The sequence below is a fragment of the Sander lucioperca genome, chromosome 21 (genome assembly GCF_008315115.2).
Source record: "Sander lucioperca isolate FBNREF2018 chromosome 21, SLUC_FBN_1.2, whole genome shotgun sequence".
Lineage (NCBI taxonomy): Eukaryota > Metazoa > Chordata > Actinopteri > Perciformes > Percidae > Sander > Sander lucioperca.
This window is the reverse complement of record NC_050193.1, coordinates 16,114,711-16,138,783: the sequence shown is the minus strand read 5'-3', so window position 1 is coordinate 16,138,783 and position 24,073 is coordinate 16,114,711. Positions and strand designations below refer to the sequence as shown.

Genomic DNA, 24,073 nt, shown 5'->3' with positions numbered 1-24,073 from the left:
AAGTAACTTCTGGACTTCTTCTGCCCTTGTCTCTCTCTCTCTGTCTGTGTGTCTCAGCCCTGTGGATTGTGCTGATCCGTTTCAAGCACGTTAGGGACAATGGTAACCACGGAAAGGCTAACACAGCCAGCATTGTTTTGGGTTTGATCTCCTCTGTAGGACTCTCCATTCTTGGCAACTTCCAGGTAACAGTCCACAAAAAGAAAACAAAATACATAGTAATAGAATAATAAAGAACTATTTGTTTTCATCTAACACATTATAATCACTCTATGCTCACTAAAATCCCTTCTCCATCTGCCTTTACCATTTAGGAATCAGTCTTGTTGAGTATTCACCTACTGGGAGCGTACCTGGCTTTCTACCTTGGCCTGGCCTACTTCTGGGTCCAGCTGTTTCTAACCTACAGAGCTCCGCCGTCTCAGGACCGATGCTGGGTCACTCCTGCCAGGGCCACCTGCTGCACCCTCTGCACCATCCTGGTCATCCTTAGTATCCTTCCTATCAGTTTGCATTAAGACATATTCGGTAAAATATGAAAATCCAAGCTTAAGTGATACTTGTGTCCTTGTGAAGAATATACGGAATTATTAGGAATACAAGGGTTGTCTTTTTTCACAATTTAAAAATGAATGCACGTAGGGCTGGGCGATATGGAGGAAATCAAATATCACGATATTTTTGACCAAACACCTCAATATCGATACCGCAACGATATTGTAAGGTTAACAATTGGTGCTTTCACAAAATATCTTCCACATTTAGATTTTAGATAAATAACCATCATAATGTGGATATAATGACTAAGTGGTTAAAGGCAAATAATAGAACAGCTAGAACAGTCTGGTAAATTCAGAAAATGACATCACTTTACTGTAATGCAGCCTTTGAAACCAGGAAAAGACTAAACTTACCATGTAACGATATTACAATTCTTTAAAATCTAAGACGATATCTAGTCTCATATCACGTTATTGATATAATATTGAAATATTGCCCAGCCCTAAATGCACGTGTAGTCAAGTGTTAAAGTCTTTGGCAGTAGCTCAGTCCGTAGGGATCTCGGTTGGGAACCAGAGTGCTGGTCCGGACTGGTAGCTGGAGAGATGCCAGTTCACCTCCTGGAGGCTGCCAAGGTGCTCTTGTGCCCTTCAGTCCTAGTTAAAGTGTATTTTAATAATGTTCTGTTAATGTTTTGGGTATGTTAACTGGGTTTTAGTTTTGTATGGCTGATTTAGTGTTACCTAGACCTGGGTGGAGACTGATGAATTCTGGGCAGTGGCAAAGTCTTTTGTAACTTATTACACTTACTGGAAATCAGTAACTCTGACTCCTGAGTGAAACTTTCCATGCAGTACAATACATTGGAAAACGTCAGTGCTTGTAAGTGTATTCTTTGCTTTCCTTTTTAAGGAACGTATGTATTGAATATGATGTTCTTAAAACCATACTGTCATAAAGGAAAAACAATATTTATATTAACAAATCATTTCTTTAGTAGCACTTAGTTGCCAAATCTTTTATATTTGTCATGTTTCTTTTCAAGTTTAATGACACAGTTGCTAGTAGCCAAGGAGGACACAGAGGATTAAAAAAACCGTAATGGACTCTTCAGAAGAGGTTATTATATTCACTTGTTTTTCTGCGCCAATCTTCTGAACATAGCCATACTGAGAAATACAGAGAGAGTTGTGTGGAGCTGATAGTCTTAATTAGCTTTCTATCAACTCATTTGGCAATGGCTTGAATGAAACGGACGTTTATTAATATCAAAAAGTTCCGCACTAAAGCTTTCATTTAACATGCTTGTTTTAGACAACATGACTCCAGAAAAAAATAATTTAGTTTACTAATGATTTTTAAGTAATGACTTCTAATGTAAACTTGATTTCGCTACCGTATCAACTTACCGCTCTGTGTTAGTACAACTTGACCTGTTAAGTTTCACCTTGTGTAAAAACTTAAGATGGTTTAAGGCAACAGGTTTCCACGCAAATGTCTAGTAAAGTCAACTAATTTGGGATAACAGTGCAGACAGAGATGTAGAAGTTGCTGAGAATAAAAACACAAACTACTACATTTCATTGGTCACACAAAAGTAACACTCACCCAAGTAGGGCTGGGCAGTATATCGATATTATATTAATATTATATCGATATCATGATCTAATATCATATAATATCGTTGTTATATGGTAAGTGTTGTCTTTTCCTGGTTTCAAAGGCTGCATTACAGTTAAGTGATAAGTGTAACTGTCTGAACTTACCAGACTGTTCTAGCTGTTCTTAACCACTAAGTCATTATATCCACACTTTTGTTTGTTAGATTATGAATCTAAAATCTAACTGTGAAAATATTTAGTTAAAGGAACAAGCTGACTTATTGGGACTTTGTCTTATTCACCGTATCCCCCAGAGTTAGATAAGTCCATACATACCCTTCTCATCTCTGTGTGTGTCGTAACTCTGTCTGACGCACCCACCGCTAGCCTAGCTTAGCACAGATCCTGGAGGTAACCGGCTCCATCTAGCCTACTGCTCCCAATAAGTGACAAAATAACGCCAACATTTTCCTATTTACATGTGGTGATTTGTATAGTCACAGCGTGTACAAATAACAAGGTCACATGAGACACAGCCATCTTCTAACCGTATATAAACTGGGAACTATTCTCAGAGAGGCAAAGCACTGCAACTTCTGCTACTTGTGCGGAGTGATTTGCTCACAGAACTCCAGGCAAACTCTCTGCTCCTCACCACGGGGCTTCTGTCGGCACACGATTCGTGCTGCCTGCACGATCCGTTCCGTGCATGCACGAACATCTTGCGTATGCGCAGAACGGATCGATCGATGATAATCCTGTTGTACGAGGATTTATGACACTGCACGATCTGTTCCACGCTTCCGGTCGTAGTTGTAGCGGTCTGCCGTTAGCCTCCACTGGAAAGCTAACGTTAGTTTAGCTAACGGCTAACTTATAAAACGGATTATCATCTTGCGCATGCGCAGAACGGATTGTGCAGGCAGCACGGATCGTGTACCGACAGCTTCTCAGGTGCTCTGTAGCAGCTTTGCCTTTCTGAGAATATAGTTCCCAGTTTCTATACGGTTAGAAGATGGCTGTGTCTCATGTGACCTTGTTATTTGTACACGCTGTGACTATACAAATTACAACATGTAAACAGGAAAATGTTGGGGGTATCTGGGGGATACGGTGAATAAGACAAAGTAAGTTGCCGTGTTCCTTTAAAGCACCAGTTGTGAACCTTACACCATTGTCGCAATATTGACATTGAGGTATTTGTTCAAGAATATCGTGATATTTCATTTATTCCATATCGCCCAGCCCTAGATGTGCAGATTTTGTCAACAAACCTGCAAGGGGAAATAATTTGACTATTTGATTTACCTTGACGTGCATTTATTTATCGTTGCTCTCCTTGACCGCTCTCTCCTCCTTCAGTGACCAGTCTCGGCATCACAGGCTTTCACTCTGGGGCTGCTGTGTGTGAATGGGCCATGGTCATGTTGTTCTTCGGCCTGTTTAGCCTTTTTGCAACTGAGTTCAGACACATCAACTGCCAGCTCACTGTACGGGAATCAGCTATTAGAAATGACTACAGCTCCTCTTCAACAGAAATCCATGATCATGTCGCAAATGCACTTAGCTGAAAACACTTGGACTGTACCTACAGTTGTCATTTTGTCTTTTTAATGTAGTCACAATGCTTCTGCACTAGTTTCATAATGTACACATCAACTTATATTTAGATGCAATAATAACCCATTTATTTGATATCTGTATATTTAAAATATTTTAACAAAAGCTGTATTTTAGCCTATTTGAACATTTTATTTAATACTTTGTCTCAAGTGTTTGTAAGATTTACCACCTTTAACGTTTTATGTCGCCTTTCCATTCCATGATCAACACCGTAAAGAACGTCTTTCTATTTCTTTAAAATGATAATCTGACTCTTTGTTTTTAGCTTTAGTGCGGAACACTGATGAACGATCATAGTATTCAAAAAGCCTAGGGGATGTCATCAAATGGATTGTTTTGTTCAACCCCAAGATCCAGGAAGATAAGAGTTTACTCACATTAAATAAAAAAAAAAGAAGTAGAACTTTAACATAATTGAGAAGCAGGAACAAGAGATGGTTGTGCATTATTGCTTAATAAATGATTCAATAGTGTCTGATTAACTGACTAATTATTTTAGCTTTAAAAATGGTGGAAGCTGCATGTAATTGAAATGAGTTCATAAAATTTGTCTTGGGCCTATACAGAAATACATGTAAACTAACACATGGTGGCACTATTCAACTATCATTCACTCTGCACAGTGCTGTGCCTTCTATTCAAATATAGCCTTTTAAATAGAACTATATATGAGCAATGTATCCACAGATCCATCACATCACTCTCTCAGCATTGTATTCTATACACTATAGTCTTCATCCTTAGATTGTGACGTGAACTGAGGATTAGTGCATGGACGGTGAATGACAGGAAAAGTCTTTTGGCCTTTTTCTTTGTCACTCTCCACCTGTCAGCTGGGTTATACAATAGAAGACGGGGAATAGAAAAGAAGGGTGGAGGGAAAGGATTTGTTAACAAGAGGAAAAAAAACCTTATGACATAATGCATAATCAGATAAAGTGAGTTGGATGCTCCGGAAAAATACTTTTAAATGTGCAAACAAGGCACACACAACGTTTCGGCCAACAATTTGGCCTGAAGGCTTTATTTCACTTTATTTGAATATTCATTTTTTTTGTAGTGCACCAGCTACATGGATGTGCACAACATCGTTTTTCTTGACAAAGCATAATCAGAACAGGAACACACAATTTGATACATTCAAGTTTTTTTATTTTGAAGGGCTTTGCAAACGTTACTAATCAAAGCTCTGTACTCCTAATCAAATTGCATGTTGGTTCATAATAATAAATCTTATCTGCACATTGGAGATGCCCTTCCCATCCGCAGTAAGTGCACTGACCAGCAGTGGCGCTGCGGAGCGATGCTGGCTGATGAGCATTTCACTGATGGGAAAATGCAGCTCTGGCGCCGTGCCACCATGTTTTTGGAAGATGCCTCGAGTTTAGACAGAGGTTTTACATTCAGCACAATTTGTCAGGGCTATTTGAGAGATTGAGCAAGACAGTGGGGCTCTCACAGCCATGGCGATAGTGGGAGAGGTCCTACTCTTGGCTCCGGCACTCAAACTATTTCTCTCATCCAACTTCTCTGTTTATTTAAACGTATTGTCTAGAGGGTCTGTTGGCACTGTTTTTGGTCATACTTTATCATCAAATTTCTCACTTTTGTTTGTGTCTTTTATTAATGTCATTATAAAATCACTGTGAGCATATAGGGAGGCTAGAGCTGGGAATACTGGGCCCCCAGTGTCCTGCTATGTCCCGGCAGCATTCTTTCACATACTCCATGCTGTGTGATCACCAGAGGGGGGCTTTGACGAGCAGGCACAGGGATCAGACGGACAGCTCGGAATTCTATGGGAATTTCTCAAGTGCTGTTGGTAACCAGTGTTTCTGCTGCAGACAGCATGCAGATTTTACACTTGTGGTTAAACAATGCAGTCTCGGGTCTCTGATCAACTTGTTTACTGCAGCTGATTGGCAACACGAACTTCAGTTCGCTCTTGTGACGCCTGCATTTACTCCACAATGCAGACGTGCACTGGGATAAAAGCTGAGAGAACTTGGTTAGTCGTACCTTGCATATTTAAACGTTCAATGCCAAGGATCTGACGCAGCACCTCAGATGGTGTGAATATTTTGTTTGAAAGTGCATTCTATCTTGGCTAGCTTTGTTGAAATGACAATATGTTCTTAAATTATACAGCAGCTCATACTGAGGAATTCAGAGGGAAAGCCTTGGCGCCAAAATACCCTTAGCCCTGCTGTTTTCATTAGTGAGTATAAAAGGCGTCTGATAAAGTAATACAGCTCATAAAATCACCTGTAGCGGGGTGCAAAGAGTGGGAGGCCCTTGATGTAAATGTCAGAAAAAAGGTCTGGATCCTCTATTGTAGTGCAGGAGAACATGGTTTAAGTGATGCCCGCCTTGTTGCTTTTGACTTTAATTCAAGAAAGAGGTGCATGCTTTGTAGACCTACAGTATACTGTAATCTCTCCCAACACCTGCTCGCGCTCTAGTCTCTCTTATCCCCGCAACAGCTCTCCACCAGAAACAATAGCAATGCTTTCCTATCATGCAGCGGAGCAGTCGCCTCCAAGTTCACTATCAGATACCGCCGCTCAGCTTATCTAAAACAGTCCGTCAGCTCTTATCATCGGGGAGCCAAATCCTGTGCATTCCATCTCGAAAAGGCCACTTCATCTGCAAGACAGCTGGATCTGACAAACTCGAAGGTTTAAGAGAGGGACGGGGGAGTTAAGTGTTGGGTAGTCTCGCATTGCTAGACCTTCCTCCACAGCGCTGCGGAGGAAGGTCTGGCTAGTCAACACAGCATTCCGGGATGGGAGAAAAAACATGCGCTGGTTTATTGGCATTTCTTTAAACCAGTCACAATAGTCTTGGCCGGCACTGAGTGACCAGAAGGAGCAACGGTGCCGCTGCAAAATAGCCTCTGGAAGGAACTTGTTTTGGTGGAACGTGTACGTTCAAAAGTTGTTTTAGTCGTGCAACAGAAAGCTCAGATTGGACAGATAGTCTAGCTAGCTGTCTGGATTTACCCTGCAGAGATCTGAGGAGCAGTTAACCATAGTCACTCATTAATCCACCGAAGTTTAAAATTCCAACACAAAGAAAGCGGAAGGTAACGGACATCCGGACGAAAAGAGTGACATCTGGCAGAATTTCCGGCGGCAACGGAGCAATCCCGGAAGTAGAACATCGTGGATATAGACTAAGTGTTGGGGAGAATGGTTGGTGAGAGAGGGATGAAGAGACGGGGGGTGTGGGGGTGTGTGTGTGTGAGGGGGGGTGTCAGAAGAAGGATGGAATTGTCCAGAAGTGAGAGAGCTAGATCTAGAGACAGATATAGAGACTCAGAGACAGGCAAGAGAAAGATGGAGAGAGTAATAAAGACAGAAAAGAGAGAAGAAAAAAAAAAAGAAGAGTGGGCACCAGTAGCCGTGATCTCACCCTTCTCTCCTCTCCTCTCCTCTCCTCTGGCAGCGGCTTCCAAAAAGCTGCCCTTTCGCTGAAAAATGCCAAGCGCACCGCATTCCACCGGCCACACAAAGACCCTCCCTCGTCTCAGCTGCACAGGCACAATCACACAAGGGATAATTATGTAATTAGGCTGTTTGGTGCAGACAGGGACCCTCAGATGGTGTGTTGGTGTGTCACATTTATGTTCTTAGACAATGAAGAGAGTCTGCTCTTATCAGAGGAGGCAGCAGAGTGTGTGGGGGGGCTCCAGCTGTGGCACTTAGGAACAGATTGTCATCATAGAGAATAACGGGTCGATAGAATGACCTCCAGCATGTGGCCCGGCGCCTGTGCGTGTGTGTGTGTGTGTGTGTGTGTGTGTGTGTGTTGGGATCCTGTGATATGTGAAGAGGTGGGGACTTTTTGGTGCTACGACAACTAGATATAGATAGGGGAAACATAGAAGACACCCAGTGCTGAATGTTATTTAGCATTAAAGTGGATATTGTCACAATGATTTTTCATATGAACTGTCCCTGTTTAGGTCAGTTTGAGTTACTTTTGTACTCTGCGATGATCTGAGTGACCACGGTGGACATTTCAACCTTTTATCCATTACTTTTTATTTTTAGCCAATTAGCTAATTTCAGCAATTCACCATTTGATATTATAACCATTTGTCCACTCCTTTTAGCCTTTTCAACTTTTATCCATTACGTTTATCTACATGGTTGATCTGTTTATCCGTTACTTAGTCTATATCCACGACGTTCCACTTCTGGGATGGCTCCGTTGCTGATACCGCCAGATTTCACTAATTTAGGCCGGACATCCGGATGTTTTTTGTGTTGAAGCTCAAAATGGGCGGCTCCTGGCGGCTCCGGCCGTCGCCATCTTGGCAGTGGCTGACATCATCTAACTAAGGGCTAATCCAAAAATGGCCAAAGAGGTGGAGCGTGGCACTTGCGCGTTGGCTTCATTTTTTTTTTTTGCAACGGAGGTTGCCGCTTGGTCAACAAGTAAAAAACATCCACAGCTTATGGCCTACTGACGTTATAATCCTCAACATGGCCGCAAATTTGCGGGCAAGACAGTTTTCTTGACTTTAGAATTGCCAAACAGACCACCTCTTCCCTCTTGTTGAGGCAGGATCCACGCTCCCAGACGAGAATTGAGCCAGTGTCCTGCTCAGTTGGCCGCCACCCAGCAATCTCCCCTCGCACCGTGGCCTTGGCATTGGGTGTGTCTCCACTCGCACGGGACAGCACAGAATAGACTATTGTTGATCGCACAAGACAGCGAGCCGGGGGAAGGAGGGGGGTGTCGGGGAAGAGAGATGGTGGGGGGAGAAATTAGCTTTTAACGAGCGAGAGAAAAGCACATGGACAATGAAGCATGGCTCTCCTCCTACTTACATGCATGTGCACTGAACCAGAGCCACTGGACATTTTTTTCATGCACACACACACACACACACACACACACACACACACACACACACACACACACACACACACACACACACATTTCCAGGTACATAGTGTTTTTAGGATCAACATTGTGCACCAGGCATCTGATATGTCAACATTTTGGGAAATATGTTTATTCGTGTCCTTGCCGACAGACACCAGAAGATTGCTTTGACTCTCATATCTTTACGATAACTATGAAGCTACAGCCAGCAGGTTAGCTCAGCACAAAAACTGGGAATAGGAAAACAGGTAGCCTGGCTCTGTCCAAAGGTCCCCCCCCCCCCCCCCCCCAAAACACCTTAAAGTGCTCATATTATGCTTCCCTTTCCTTTATTGTGTTATATATATTTTTGTGCATGTAATAGGTTTACAAAGTGAAAAAGTCCAAAGTCCCCTCCAAAGGGACTTCTCATCTCCAACAGAAAACACTGTTCACAAACTGCTCCAAACAGCTCTATTGTAGTCCAGCCTTTACTTCAGAGACAAACATGGTCACTTTGGAACGCACGTTATTATAATATAATATACTTTCATAAAGGGTCAGTGAAGGGCATGTTAAAGCTTTCTTCAATAAGTTTGGCAGTGTCTTGAAATATTATCAACCAAGTGGGGAGCGTTATGAAGAATCCGTAGGTGTCAGATGACATTGTTAGATCCCTTATACCTTATATAACCATACAAAGCACAAGGCGTCATTATAGCCTACTAAATGACACCATTGGATGGTTGACCATACCATCACTGATGTAATAATATATATATGTAACATATAAATGTCATTTTTAGTCATTTGTATTTCATTTTACTGGCGCAAAACCTTCCCGCCAGAAGCTTCTGGGCAACCTTCCATTTTCTGGATGGGTAGAAAATCAATCTGGAACGCACGGACTACTTTGGAAAAGTAATGTGTCCCATTGTAGTTATGCAGAACCAGTCTATGGTGCATTCCCTTTACAACACATGGTATTTTGTCCTTGTATCATGCAGTATTATAACATGCATGCCTGATGTTTTCTGTCTGACACACACACACACGCACGCACGCACGCGCGCACACACGCATGACAAACTGTTAAGAATTTCTTTGTTTCACATAACTGCAGCCGCCTGTTTGCCTGCAACATCAGCAAACAGTCATTAGCACTTATGAGGCTCCAATTGTCTGTCTCATTGCTGAGATTACTGCTTTTGAGCACGTGGAAAAACAGATCTTCATACGGTAGAAAATATCACTCTCATGGCAACAAAAACAACCCTCTTCAATTACAGATTCTCATCCAGCTTGGAGGAGATATTCACATGTAACTCTGGGCTGCACAACTATATTTAGGCTTTAGACGTTTTTCAGATGGTGAGAAACTACTGTCAAAGTAGAAATGGCTGCCATCACCAATAAGGCTTTCTGTTTTTAATCATGCTGTTTTTAGATATTGGCAGCAATATCTTAAGCCTTGTTTGTCCCCAGAGGTTTGCATTGCTTTGGAGCTTTGGTAAACATAATCCGAGGAAAAAAAAAAGAATTGGGCAGAGGTCAGGTTTATTGGCATGGAACAATGATTTTAAAAAAAATATACAACTTTTCATGGCATGCCATGTTAATATGACAGGTGACAATAAAAAGTAAATTATAGAATCCATCATTTGTGTTCCGTGTTAATAATATAAAATGACTAGTCTCACATTGCCAGACCTATCTCCACAGTGCTGCGGAGGAAGGTCTGGCAACAGGAGCATACACTCCTGGATAGGATTGGGCATCGAGAACCGATTCCTACTTGGAATCGGCAAACTATCAGGGGTTGTTTGCATTTCTTTAAAATAATCACAATCGTCTTGGGCAGCGCTTAGCTCCTGTTGCAGTAATAGTGGCTCTGCTAAATGGTCCTGGGAAGGAACTTGTTTCGGTGGAACATTTGCACCCCACAAAACAAAAAACGCCACATACAATATTTAATGAAGCTGTTCACAAAATACAGTAACGTGATCTATTATATTATTATATTAGCATGGTTAAACGCCCCACCAATGGGTCCCAATACGTCCCAGTTAGATGGTAAATGCCGTAGACATAATCCTTGTAAATCTTTACAATCATTCCCTGGAAGAACCAAGCAGGCCTGCCTTGTTGCACGATCCAAATTTTCTTCAAAACTTGCCATTTTCAGCGTGCAACGTTGCTCAGAGGTTCCGGTTGCTGATGCGACCGAAGTCGAACGTAAATACAAAGAAAGCAAAGTGAGGGACATCCGGCGGAGTTCCAGCAGCGCCGGAACTATCCGGTAAATAAACCATCGTCGATCCAGACCAGTGGTTCTCAAGCTTTTTTCAATAATGTTCCCCCTTTGAACAATGTTTTTTAAGCCATGTACCCCCTAACCAGCACGAATAATTCTTTAGTAGAAAAAAAAGTCTATATAAAGAGGAACAATACAGCGATGTCAGCGATAGATTTACTAAACAACAGCCTTGTACCTGGAAAACATTTAAATGCTAATGAAGAAAGGCGACAAAAACTTTTTGACAAAAAATTCAAATAAGCGTCAAACTTCAAAAAAAGTGACAAAAACGTTGAAAAAAGCAGGAAAAAAAAACTGAAAAAAAGAGTCAAAAACTTTGAAGAAAAAAAGACAGTAGAAAAAAGTAAGGAAGAAAGGCAAGAGTAGGTCAAGACAAGCGACAAAACCTTCAAAAATAAGGTGACAAACTTCAAAAACAATGACAACAATTTTGAAAAAAGCGACAAACTTAGACAGTAGAAGTAACTACAGCCTTGTAACTGAAAAACATTTTGCAAAAAATGTCACGTCCTCCAAAGTACCCAAAGTACGTGTATGTGCCAACGTGTTGAGAAACATTGATCCACTATAAAATGACTAAATTGACAAATGAGTCACTTTGTATGACAGTGATCTGAGAGGTTACAGGCTTCCAGTTGCCCACTCGCCACACCAGTTTAACAAAGCCAGACTCAGACTTGAATACGCAACTTCGTAGGTCACTTACAGGCAATAACTGTGACGTAACCATAAGTCAGCATTAAAAGTTGGGGGGGGGGGGGGGGTTCTAGGTCATTCTCTAATTGTCCAAATTCCCACTCTCCATGATAACCTTTTACATGATACTAGGCGAGCATGCCAGAGCCATTCTCCCCTCTCTAATGTCTTGACCTTTTTTGTCTTGTTGGAAGTCTTCAGAGCGTGCAGAAGGGGTATAGCTGGTGGGTCCCGACAGAAAATACATGCAGGGATTATGTAAGGGCTGTGACATTTTGGAGTGGGACGTGACCTGCTCTGCTCCTTCACTGCTTTGAGGATCAGTCAGACGTTGGCTCAGACGGACCCCAGAGGTCGGCGCCACTCGTGGGCTGAATTGATGTCTTGATGCAGCATCTGTAGTTACAGTAGAGCGTCTCGTCACAGGCTCACTCTGTGCGGTGTGAGACTACAAAGACATCATTATCACTGTCACACGGTACATAATGTGTCAAATTGGCAATGCATTGTTATCCATCCCTGATGAAAATTGAAGTCCTCCACTCCACAGAATGCGCTTTCCTTATTGTTACTTTGCTTGAATGTTTAACCGTCGCTGTGCAGAATGATTTATGTGCAGAGTTTCGACACTAGAAGGCTGTTTTTACACTCTACTAAAAGCAGAGTTTCCCTTTCACGCATGTACACAATAAGAGATTGTCCGTGTCAGACACACACTCACCTACTGGAAATACGCTCTATCCATGCAGAGTAGGCCTACACCGCGGTCACTGTAGCTGGTTTGTAATTTGGTTATAAACAACCAAGTCTATTGCCGTTCCCTGAATTTCTTTTTTTTTTCTCATTTAAATTTTTATTGAATTCTTAATAGCAGAGTATATAAGTACAGGGTTGGTCATACATTTCAGAATCTTGGCATAAGCATATGACATGTCACAGAGGAAAAAATAAAACTTGAAAAATAAAGTAAATATAAGGGGCGTTCCCTGAATTTCTTGACAATTTTGGCTTTGGCCCTTACCGACAGAAGTTCCTGAATCCCATCTTTTTTCCAGTTAGACGTAGTTGTTGCCGTCTTCGTGTAAATCACTTTCTTCTTCACCCTTGGGGCTTTAGTTTTAAACTTTCTGACATCACAGTGTGTGTATATATATATATATATATATATATATATATATATATATTTATTTACTATACTGTATATATACACACGCATATACAGTAGTTTCTGATTTCAAAGTTTGAATCAAGCGTTTACATGCACTCTTGAAATCGTAATTAATTCCCTGCAACACAAAGGAGATAAAGCAAGTGGTGTGCGTGTTGCTTTCTATTCATTTTGTAGAAATGATATGGGACACACATTACAGACACTAAAAAGTGCAGCTTTAAAGTACATTTTATTATCTGACATTTGTTCACAATTTGCTGCAATTTAACAAATCAAATAGTATGTCACGCTCTTCTATTTCGTCTAATAGTACGTTCACTATCACGATAGAAATGATTAGTCTTTTGTGTAGATACAAGCAGATGAGCAGTATATTGGCCCCTCACCAGAGATCTCAGATGAACCTGAAGTCCAATCCAAGGCTGGGCCGATCCATGGGAAACTTGACGTCAAAGAAGTTCACCCTCCAAAATAAGTAAGCTTTTTTTTCCCCTTCTTTCCTCGCTGGGCCGGCCAGCATTTTCATATTTCATTGGTATTTCTGGATGGCTCCCACATTTGCAAAATAAAGGCCATCAGAGTAATCATTATAATGTGGAACAATAATAACTGGGGGAACTGAATAAAAGCTTGGAGAGGCTTGTTGACCTTTCCGAGCTAAACTGGTCCTGGCTTCTGTCTGTGCACTGCTGAGCCCATTGTGTTTCCAGACCTTATCATTGTGTTGCAGTTTCCTCTCCCTGCTGCGTGTGCGCACATGTGCATGTGAGCATATGAGTTGATGTGCGTGCGCGGGTCCTGTCCTGGTGTAGAAATGTGTGTGTGTTTGTGTTTTAGTGAACTGGGCCGGCTTACAACAAAGGTACAGAGGCTTGAAGAGCAATACATGCTGTTTCACACTTACTGGACCACACACACACACACACACACACACACACACACACACACACACACACACACACACACACACACACACACACACACACACACGCGCACGCACGTGTGCATGGTTTCTGATTTTTGATTTTGTTTGAATCAAACGTTTAAATGTTACATTTTTGAAATCACCTGTTGCCACCATGTTGTGACATCATTTAACACTAAAAACAGATAAAAACACTTTGTTGATGTGTAGCACGGCATGCGCCTTTTTAAAATACATTTTAATGGCCTACATGTTACAGTAATTATTTTTGTATTCCACTATGTCACAGTAAGAATTATTATTTTTCTTTGCACCATTCCATAAAAAAAAAGTAACCTTGCAATTTACATTATTACGAGAAGAGTCACACTTAGAGGAGTCCAGCAAAATAAACAAACATCAAGTAACTAGAAGGGCACTCGGAGAGCACAGACTAGGGTTGGGTATCGTTTGGATTTTACGATTCCAATGCCGAACCGGTACTTTTAAAACGATTCCGATTCCTAAACCGAGTTTAAAGCCACACTTTCAACTGCTTCGCTTTAGGCATTTTAAATGCACTAAAAGCTAGCTAGCTAACGATAGACTAGCAGATATGTAATATGTTTACTAGCGATCACATGCAGTGAATGGTTAATATGCTTTTACGTCCGTTTTGGTGAGCCTAAAGGGAAAATATGGCATTTTAAAAGTAGTCTACATTTACAGTAGCTAGCTAACGGTAGACTACAGAGAAAGTGTGATATTTTTACGCCCGTTTCGGAGCGACAGAGGGAAAATATTTCAGTCAACACATTAAGTGGAACCAAAATGAGGAACCGCAATTTGCATTCTAATCTGGTCTGATTCCTACCCGTTGCGTAGGTTTCGGTACCCAACCCTAGCGCAGACACCTCATGAATGCAGCACAACTGCCCTCACAATGCCCACGTCTCACAATCTTAACAAAGTGAAAAATGATTTGTGTATCCGCCTCGTAATTCGGATCCGGATCTGCTCCCTTGGCCCATGCTACACCCTTCCATCAAGTTTCATGGAAATCAGGCCAGTACTTTAGTAGCAGGTAATCCTGCTAACGGACAACCAGAAAACACAAAAAACAAACAAAAGGAATTGGAAAAACCGATCCAAAAACATAACTAATTCTTTGCGGAGGTAATAAAACTACATATTTTAAAAATTATTTTATCAATGCATGAGAATGATATCATCAGTGACTGATGCAACCGCATTACATGGGAGAATGAATAAATATGATCTCACAGATGCAAATGCACACACACACACACACACACACACACACACACACACACACACACACACACACACACACACTCACAGTATATGTCATAGTAAGTTCCAACAGTAAGAGTTTTCTTCCCTTGGCATCACATCTCAGTGCTCTTGTTAAATCCTACTGAAATAAAAACAGTGAGGCTCATTCATAAAAGTTAATAGCTGATGATAGCTGCAGTTATCAAAGTATTATGGTACTACAACTCAGGAATGAGTGACAGATTCTGCTTTCACCAGTCTGTTAAGAAACGTTAAGAAAGAAAGAACCACTGCCTCCACCTGTTCCCCTCCCCTCCTCCTCCCCCCTCCCCTTTCCACTGACTGGTGTAGGAGCGAGACGTCCTATGATGTCACGGTCAGCTCTGTTCTCCCAGACAATACACCCACACCTCTGGGGCTTCCCCTGCCCCGGCAACAGGGGGAGCTGTTGTGTCCTGGTGGTATGTGTGCTATGACTCATCGCCTCCTTTCTCCCACGCAGAACACACACGCAGCCGTTCACACACACACACACACACACACACACACACACACACACACACACACACACACACTTGAACAGCCCGCACACAGCTGCTGTCAGCCAGAGCTCCATAGTGATACACACATTCACAAACACACGGTGCATCATTGGGTATACAGTGCAGTGCATGGACAAAAGGGACAGGGGCTGCATGTAGGATGTGGGGGCGGACCGATGGAGATGTTGCCAGGGGCAACTGATATCCCAACACAGCTCTGACCCCGTTAACGCCTGTGCCTCATTGAATCAATGGTAGTATTGATACACATGGAGAGAGTGAGACAACAGAGGAGAGGAACGAGGGGACAGAGCACAGTGTGTGTGTGTGTGTGTGTGTGTGTGTGTGTGTGTGTGTGTGTGTGTGTGTGTGTGTGTGTGTGTGTGTGTGATTAGTTGCTGAGTCTGTATGATTTATGTATTGCTGAGTTTACATGTGTTTGTGTACTTTTATTGTTTTTACGAAAATGCTGAAGCTCGGAGCCCTGTATAACGTGTGTGTATTTGTGTATTTGTGTGTGTGTGTGTGTGTGTGTGTGTGTGTGTGTGTGTGTGTGTGTTGATGAGATGGAACCTTTGTGTTGGTGTTTGTGTATGTCCCACATATGTATTCTCTAACCTTGTGAGGACGTGTGCATATGTGTCAATGGAACAAATGTGTGCCAGTATGGTGAACTAAATAACTCACTCCAACCAGGATAAAATGCATTTTATACAGGAGTATAAGACAGTTATAGAGAGTTATGTCATGAAAGCCAACACAATATTTGACAGCTATTGAGGAAAACGTTGTACTTTGTTGTCTATATTATTAAACGTGGATGTGCAGCACAATGGGGGAGTCCAGAGTTGATGAGGTTACTAAATTACCTAAACAACAACATATTGATATGATGAACAACTAACATAAAAAAATACTTATTTTGCCTCTTTCCTTTAGTGCTATTTATCACTCTAGATTGTTTTGGTGTGAGTTGCAGTAGAGATGTCTGTCTTCGCTCCAATATAATATAACTAAATGGCACTCGACTTGTGGTGCTCAAAGCTGAAACAAACTAAAACTAACAGTAACAGTAAAGTTGTGGGTCATAAAACTATAAAAAAAAGAGCTGAAATATGCTTTAAAAGCTTCATAGCGCTGTGGGAAACAGTTTGACACTAATTCTGTTTGTTCATCACTGTGTGCGAACCCTATTACATACCGTGCATATAGTCATTTGATTGTTTTTTCAATATACAACTACTGATTAGTGCAGCTTTATTTACTTTACAAATGACAAATGAGTTTAAACTGTTGCACTGTTGTAAGTTAAAAAGCTAATGCTTTGTGAAATCAGGCATGTACCTACAATATATTCTGCTGGGAGAGGTAAACTGTAAATGATCGGAAAAACCATAAAGTGAAAACTATAGAATAAGACTAAGCTGTTAACACTCGTAGGGTCGGTATTTAGAACAAAAAGAGCTGTTGACTTTCTACAAAATCACTTTACATGTAACTGGCTATCATGGGGATATTCATAACAATATGCGTACGCTCACCTCAATCACCTAAGCTAATAAGAGAACGCTTGCAAAAACAAGCCATTTTTTAATGCAGTTGCACATCGTCCATACATCCTGACATCCTGACACTGCTAAAAGAATAAAACTGTAACATACTATGGGATGCTGACAGGATCTATAGCTAATCTGGCGATGCGGGGGCCGATAAGGGAGTATCTACAACAAACCACCTCTGGCCATCAAAGCTATCCCACTATTGTTCGCCCACGCACAGGAAGCAAGCTTTGTTGTGTTATTGTTGGATGAGGGAGAAAGAGTGAGGAAGCTTATGTATGTGTGTGTGTGTGTGTGTGTGTGTATATATATATATGTGTGTGTGTATGTGTGTATGTGTGTGTGTGTGTGTATGAATGAATGAATGACTATGATTTAATATTTGAACGGTGTGTCACGCGTGTGTGTATTGATCAGCGTGTTGTGCATCGCAGTGAGGGGAAGCCATGGCTATGCTGTACCTGAGCCAGAGCGGAAGAGGAGCTTAAGCGGCCCTCTGCTCAGCGGAACATGGAGCCGTGCAGGAAAACACCTGGGAGCTGAGGGGAGAACAAACAAACTCAGAGGAGGGAAGAGGAAGAAGAGGGAGAGGAGAGGCAGGATGAGGAGGGGAATTAAACAGAGAGAGAGTGAGAGAGAGGCTGAGCAGCTGCTGTTGAAGCCATGTGGAGTCCAGGAAGAAGGCAGCGGAAGAGAGCGTTCCGGGTTACACGTCAGTGAAGCATCATCGCGCTTGAGCTGCTTTAGAAGAAGCTGGTTTGTGAGTTAGCAGGGCGTTTTTTTCTTTTAAAGGTCCAGTGTGTAACGTGTTTAGTTGTTCATTTTCAAAATCTGTGTTGCCCATTTACAAACTTGTCCTTTTTCATGAATAGTTACTAGAGATGGCCTGATACCATCTTTTGCTTCCCGATACCGATTCTGATACCTGAACTTGCATATCGGTCGATACCGAGTACCGATCCGATACCAGTGTGTCCTATATTTTATTATGTTTTAACATCTACATACTACTATCCCTGTATGGATGTGATATGATTTCTATCTTTGTAGACAGTCTGGCTCAGGTTAAACTCTTTGTGAAACATGAACAAACACAAACAATGAACGCCCCAGAACTTTCTTTTATTATCCAGTTTGACAGTCAGTTATAACGGAAAAAGAACATAAATAAACTACTTTAACGTAGATTTTCTTTAGGGCTTTCTTACGTGGTATCGGATGAACTCCAGTACTTCCCGATACCGATACCAGCGTTTTAGGCAGTATTGTAGCCGATACCGATACTGGTATCGGAACATCTCAAATATTTACCACCACCATCAATTACAAGTATTCCTATTGACTTGAAATTTTACATTTGCATTCGCATGAACTGGGGTAGACGCTCCATATTCATGCGCCATCTTGAAATACGTTAGCTGGTAAGGGACATACAGGATATACTGCTCCGCCTTTTGCGTTTTCGCTGCCACACGATAAACTCACAGGTGCTGCTAATGCTGCTAATGGGTATCGTAGCTTCCCGGCCCCGGCAAGTTTGAAGAAGGAAACATGGAGGACCACACATATTCAAAATCCAAATTTCAGGAACAGGAGTCTTCTTCTTCGCCCAGAAAAAGAAAATTAAAATGAACGGACCGGATCGCCGGAGGAAAAGCTGGATGAAAACGTGGATGACCTCTTGGCTTTTTGAAGCGTGAAGGCTACCGTAGCTGTGATACGTACTTTGAACTGCGTGGCGCGAGAGAGTTGATTGCGATATATGATCTCAACGCTAGATGGGAGAAATTCCCACACATTGGACCTTTAAAGATAATCTTTCAGCTAAGCTAAGCAACTAAGTTGTGCAAGTGTTCCAGTTGCGTCAGTGACCAGAAAGTCGTGGCTAAATGTGAGTTTACTGATACTGCTTTAACGGACATATTCTATCCGTGTGGAACCAGGGCTGTTCCTAATTTGACTTTGTCTTTAACAGATGATCTGACCAAATTATCCTTTAGTTTGAAGAGTTTACAGACATAATCTTTATGTTACCGACTGGATTGAACTCTCCCCGATTTTGAATCCACTAGTGTCAAAGGAACAACGATGGAATATTGAGCAGAAACCCGCAATAGCCAATGAGAGCGAGCTGACCGGGAAGCGTCACCAAATTCTAATATTATAATATATAATTATATTTGTAATGATCACAAGTTTCATTCTCCCCTCCACTTGTGTACAGACAACAATAGCCTAACGGCAGCTTGTAGCAGTAGCATGCACCAGCCCAGTTTGAGACTGACAATGTTTTTTATTTCCAACTCACCTCCAGGTCACGCGCTGCAAAATGTATAAGCCATGCTGATTCCGTCTTCTCAGCCATGTCTTCAATTTAAAAAAAAAAAATTCGGTACAAAACCGAGTGCAACCATCTGACGACAACAGTCCCCTCTCCATGTTTGAGTTTGGGTGAGATCCAAAGTCCCTGGAATCGCCACTCTGAAATCATCTAGGATAACGCAAAGTGTGTGGTTCTGTGTCCTGATCGTCCGGGCTTTGCGTTCTTACGATTACAATATAAAAAATTAGTTAACCCTGTCGGTATGTCTGTGGTCTCCCACGTTTTTTAAAATCAGTTAAGATTAAGATTTGAAAATCCTCTAGTTTGCACCAGGCATTAAGGTGATGGTATGCTCAAATAATTGGTTAGCATGACGCTCAATCTGAAGGTAAAAGTGTTTATAGCTGAGAGTGGGTGAGACGCAATAATGGTTTAAATATGGGGATACTGGTTTAAATTTGTAGGCAGTCTCTCTTGAAATGTATTCATATGTCGCACAAAAAGTGATGGAAGTAGCTAAATGAAGAATGAAAACAGCTTGAGATAGAAGCATACCGACGCCTTTCCGCCCTCAAAGCCGTCTAAGAAAATACAGCTTTGATGCAGGACACAATAAATAAATAAATAAAAACAGGAATAATAATGAAAACGATTTTTGTTGACTTAAAAAAAAAAAAAAAAATCAGACAGACTGGCACAAAGTAACACATACACACATCATAGACTGGCCCTTCCCTAAGGAACACAGAGGCCCTGCTCTGTTGTAGTTGTCCAGACATCACATCCTTGACACAGTTCCCTGGCTGCCATGCAGCTGAACTGGGCCACTCCAAAGTTTCTCCCACTCTGTCTCTGCAGATGGCATTGTTTGCAGACACAATTTTCATTGTATCTGGAGTAGGAGGGGATGGAAATCACTGCTGCAGTAGACGCCACACAGTTTTGTACTCAACGACCCTCATCGGCATTAGGGAGTCAGTTGCAGGTCTTCTTGCCTGCTCCCCAGCCCCATCTTCTGGGAGGTAAAGCCTGGATTTCCCCGTTTCCACTCTCCCTAGCTCTTTAACAACTAACGCCTCGTTCTCACCCTCTCATTTAGCACCACTCCTCTCATTTCCTCTCCTCCCCTGTTAAACCATTATGTCCTTTTATTCAAAAAGCTTCCTCCTCCCCCACATCTGGGCCTACCTACTCTGAACCTGTGCGCATTGGCATTATTTATTGGATACTTACAACAGCAAATTTCTCCTCCATTCCTCATTGCACCAATCCTATCTGACCAAAATCTCATAACTGGCCTGTAAATAAAAATATTCCCAGCCTTTGTTTTTAAAGTTGTGGTATCCGACACATTTTCATATATAAATGTGTATATTGTGCGAGAGTACATCTTCCTCACTCAGTTTCTTTGCTCATCCACAATGTCCATTTTTCTACCTCCAATCACGTAGAGAGAAAGTGGCCACATTGCTTGCTCTTTTCCTTCTCTTCTCTCCCCTCGCCACCCTCTAATCCATTGGATAAGTAATTACCTTTATAATGTAATAAGCAGGTACGGCAGAGATATTTAAGGCATTTTCGGATGCAGTTTGGTATTTGCTGAGTGTTCCCTCTGCACCGCTCCTGTGCTGTCTGGACCTGTCTGATTGTTCGCTTTGATTACAGGGTCCTCGGCTCAACCAAAGTATTAAAACTTCCTGCTAAGTATGTGTGAGATACCGTGCAGAGACTGTGTGTGACTGCAGTGATGGGTGAGTGTTTGTAGGCATGTGTGTGTGTGTGTGTGTGTGTGTGTGTGTATACAGTATGTGTATGTGTACACAGGCATGTTTGTGCTGTACAGTATACATTTGGCTGTGAATGCAGGTGTGCACACTCTGTATAAAAGCCTTCCAAGAATCTGTGCGGAGGACTTGACATCTGTGAAATTTATGGCGCTCTAAGGATTTTCAACTTTGGGTGCGCAGCTGCATGGCAAAGCAACAAAGAGAAGCGCTACCAAATTACAAAGGTGTCGAGCGTGGGTGTGTCACATGAATTAGCTGCTGCCTCCTGACCTTTTACTTTTACTGTACAGTGGATCTTTAGAGTTTTTATTTTCCATTAAACAGACCTAACACAGATTCATACGGCACACTGAGGTGCTTATAGAGGATACTTACTAACCAGCAGGTCTTTGTGAAGACTTTTAAAGCAGGTGCTCAATGATCGTTACCCCTCTGACCCTCCTGCACAGTTAATACTGAGTTTTTATGTTTCTTAAAAAGTGAATTGCAGTGTCAGTATGTCTACTGTCTAATGATAAAATGATATCTACTGATACAATTAAGGCAAATTCAACAAATGAACATCTATCAGTAAATTTCACCTTTTCTTGGCCTCAAATTTAAAGCAAGAAAAACAACTGACGTAGCAAATCACAGCAGACATTTCAGACAACCATGCACGTGTGATAACAATAGATACAAAAATGCAAGAACAGCACAATGGAAAACATTTTATCCAGTAATGAGTCTCAATTCAATTCAATTCAATTCAATTTTATTTATAGTATCAAATCATAACAAGAGTTATCTCGAGACACTTTACAGATAGAGTAGGTCTAGACCAAACTCTGTAGTTTACGAAGCCCCAACTATTACAGTGGTTGCCTCAAGAGCAAGCATTAGCAGTAGCTATTGCGACAGTGGCAAGGAAAAACTCCCTTTTTTTGTTAGGAAGAAACCTCGGACAGACCCAGACTCTTGGTAGGCGGTGTCTGACGGCACCAGTTGGGGGAGTGGTGGATGGTGGCAATAATAGTCATAATAAAGATAGTGAAACAGTGATCACAATGGTAGTCGTAGTAGTTCATGTCATAGTAGGGCACAGCAGGGCGTTACGGGGTGTAGTGTGGCACAGCAGCCTGGGTGGACGCGGTTGGACGCGGCAGGACGCAGTCGGACACTGCGGGGAATCGCAGAGCGTAGCAGGGTGTAGTAAGTCCATAGCGTCAGCTGCACCCAGGACCCCGGTGTAGGTGCCACCCAATTCCAAGGTGATGTTCTGGGTGAAGAAGAAGCAAAGGGACTCCGGGGAGAAAAATCCCCAGAGCTAGGTTAGTAACAGGCATTTCTGGGACTAAGATGCACACAAAAGGAGACAAGTGAAAAGAGAGAAGAGGGAGCAGTTCATTGTGTCCTTGGAAGGAGCTTCCCACAGCAGTCTAGAGTTATAATAGCATAACTAAGAGAGGCAGGCTAAAGAGAGGGGCCCTGGACCGGGCTCGTACTCTCCCCTGCCGGAACAGGCTTGTACTTCCTGCCTCCCTCTACTCTACTATGCTGCAACTCCTCACTCCCTAACTATAAGCTTTATCAAAGATGATGGTTTTCAGTTTATTCTTAAATGTGGCGACGGTGTCAGCCCCCCGAACCCAAGTTGGGAGCTGGTTCCACAGGAGAGGAGCCTGGTATTGGTACCGATTATGAGCCACGTCCAAGCAGGCGGTTAACAAAGCATCTTTGGTTTTTAAGTCCTCGGAAAGCCGACGAACATCTTCCCTGAGGTCAGCAATTTCTTTGTTTGTATTATTAAACAACGAGGAAATCCTGAGGGGGAGTGGGGACTCGCCAGGTGTAGAGGTTGCCATGAAGCTAGCGTTAGTTTAGCCGGTAGGCCTAGTCTTGATAAATTAGCGTGAGGCTAATACTTACACGTAAAAATGTATCTTTGGTTTTTTTTTTTTAAAACACTTTATTAGTATAATAAAAACTAGGCAATAGAGCCGACTGTTAGGTAGGAGGTTGAAGGCAGCTGAGCAGAGCAGAGTCTCTTGTTTAAGTTTAAGTTAGTTTTATGTAGGATTGGGCATCGAGAACTGATTCCTACTTGGAATCGTTTCAAAAATTCAAAAATTTCTTTATTGGAATCGTTTGGAATCGTTTAGAGGATTTGGTTTCAAATACGATCATTGCTTCCCAATTTAACATGCGCAAGTTTTGGTTTCCTAAGCGACCAGGCGCTTGTTGTGATGCAGCCTTGGAGCACAGTAAGCAGCGCTCTAGTGTGCCTTTTTATTTTACGTTGAAAAAGCCCGGTAAAACTGCAAACCACCACTGAATAAAAATAAAACGTTCCTCTTATTTGTTAAAATAGGCATGTGACCCGTTTCAACTCCACCCCTCAAAGAATTGGAATCGAAAATCGATAAGAACCGGACTCGAAAGGAAGAATCGGAATTGGAATCAGAATTGTTAAAATCCAAACAATTCCTAACCCTACTTTTAAGTTTAGGTTTAAGTTATTTAAAAACATGTTATCAATTATTCATTACATCTTATTCCTAAAAAAAGAGATTACTTTACAAATTATTCAGGAATTAGATACTTTACTTTCATTACTTAGCCCAACTCAATCAAAGGTGCCTTTAAACGGGGCGCCTAGGTAGCTCACTTGCGGCATGCGCCCCACATACAGAGGCTCAGTCCTTGCCCCCTTTGCTACATGTCACCCCCCCCTTTCCCGTCTTCAGCTGTGCTATGTAATACAAGCCTAAAATGCCCCAAAAAATAATAATCTAAAAAAACCTGTATTATAAAGGTGCCTTTAAACAACTCCAAAACCTCCACACGTCACATATTCTGTGTTTAACACATGTCGAAACACTTCTACGCTACTAAAGCA

At 41.9% G+C, this 24,073-nt stretch overlaps 1 protein-coding gene and 1 long non-coding RNA gene across 2 annotated transcripts in view; one reads left to right on the top strand and one right to left on the bottom strand.

The window, feature by feature from the left end:
• tmem150b (transmembrane protein 150B) overlaps positions 1-4,176 on the top strand; it is an 11,693-nt gene extending 7,517 nt beyond the window's left edge. The window contains exons 4-6 of the mRNA XM_031320725.2: positions 58-185; positions 315-492; positions 3,465-4,176. Of these exons, the coding sequence (XP_031176585.1) occupies positions 58-185; positions 315-492; positions 3,465-3,673 (515 nt within the window). The 3' untranslated portion in view covers positions 3,674-4,176. The remainder of the gene's footprint in view (positions 1-57; positions 186-314; positions 493-3,464) is intronic.
• On the bottom strand, positions 3,254-24,073 carry LOC118494145. The gene is made up of 3 exons (XR_004896223.1): positions 24,062-24,073; positions 20,597-20,601; positions 3,254-3,349 (listed from the first exon to the last, which is right to left on the bottom strand). It is a non-coding gene; the product is annotated as an uncharacterized LOC118494145 (long non-coding RNA).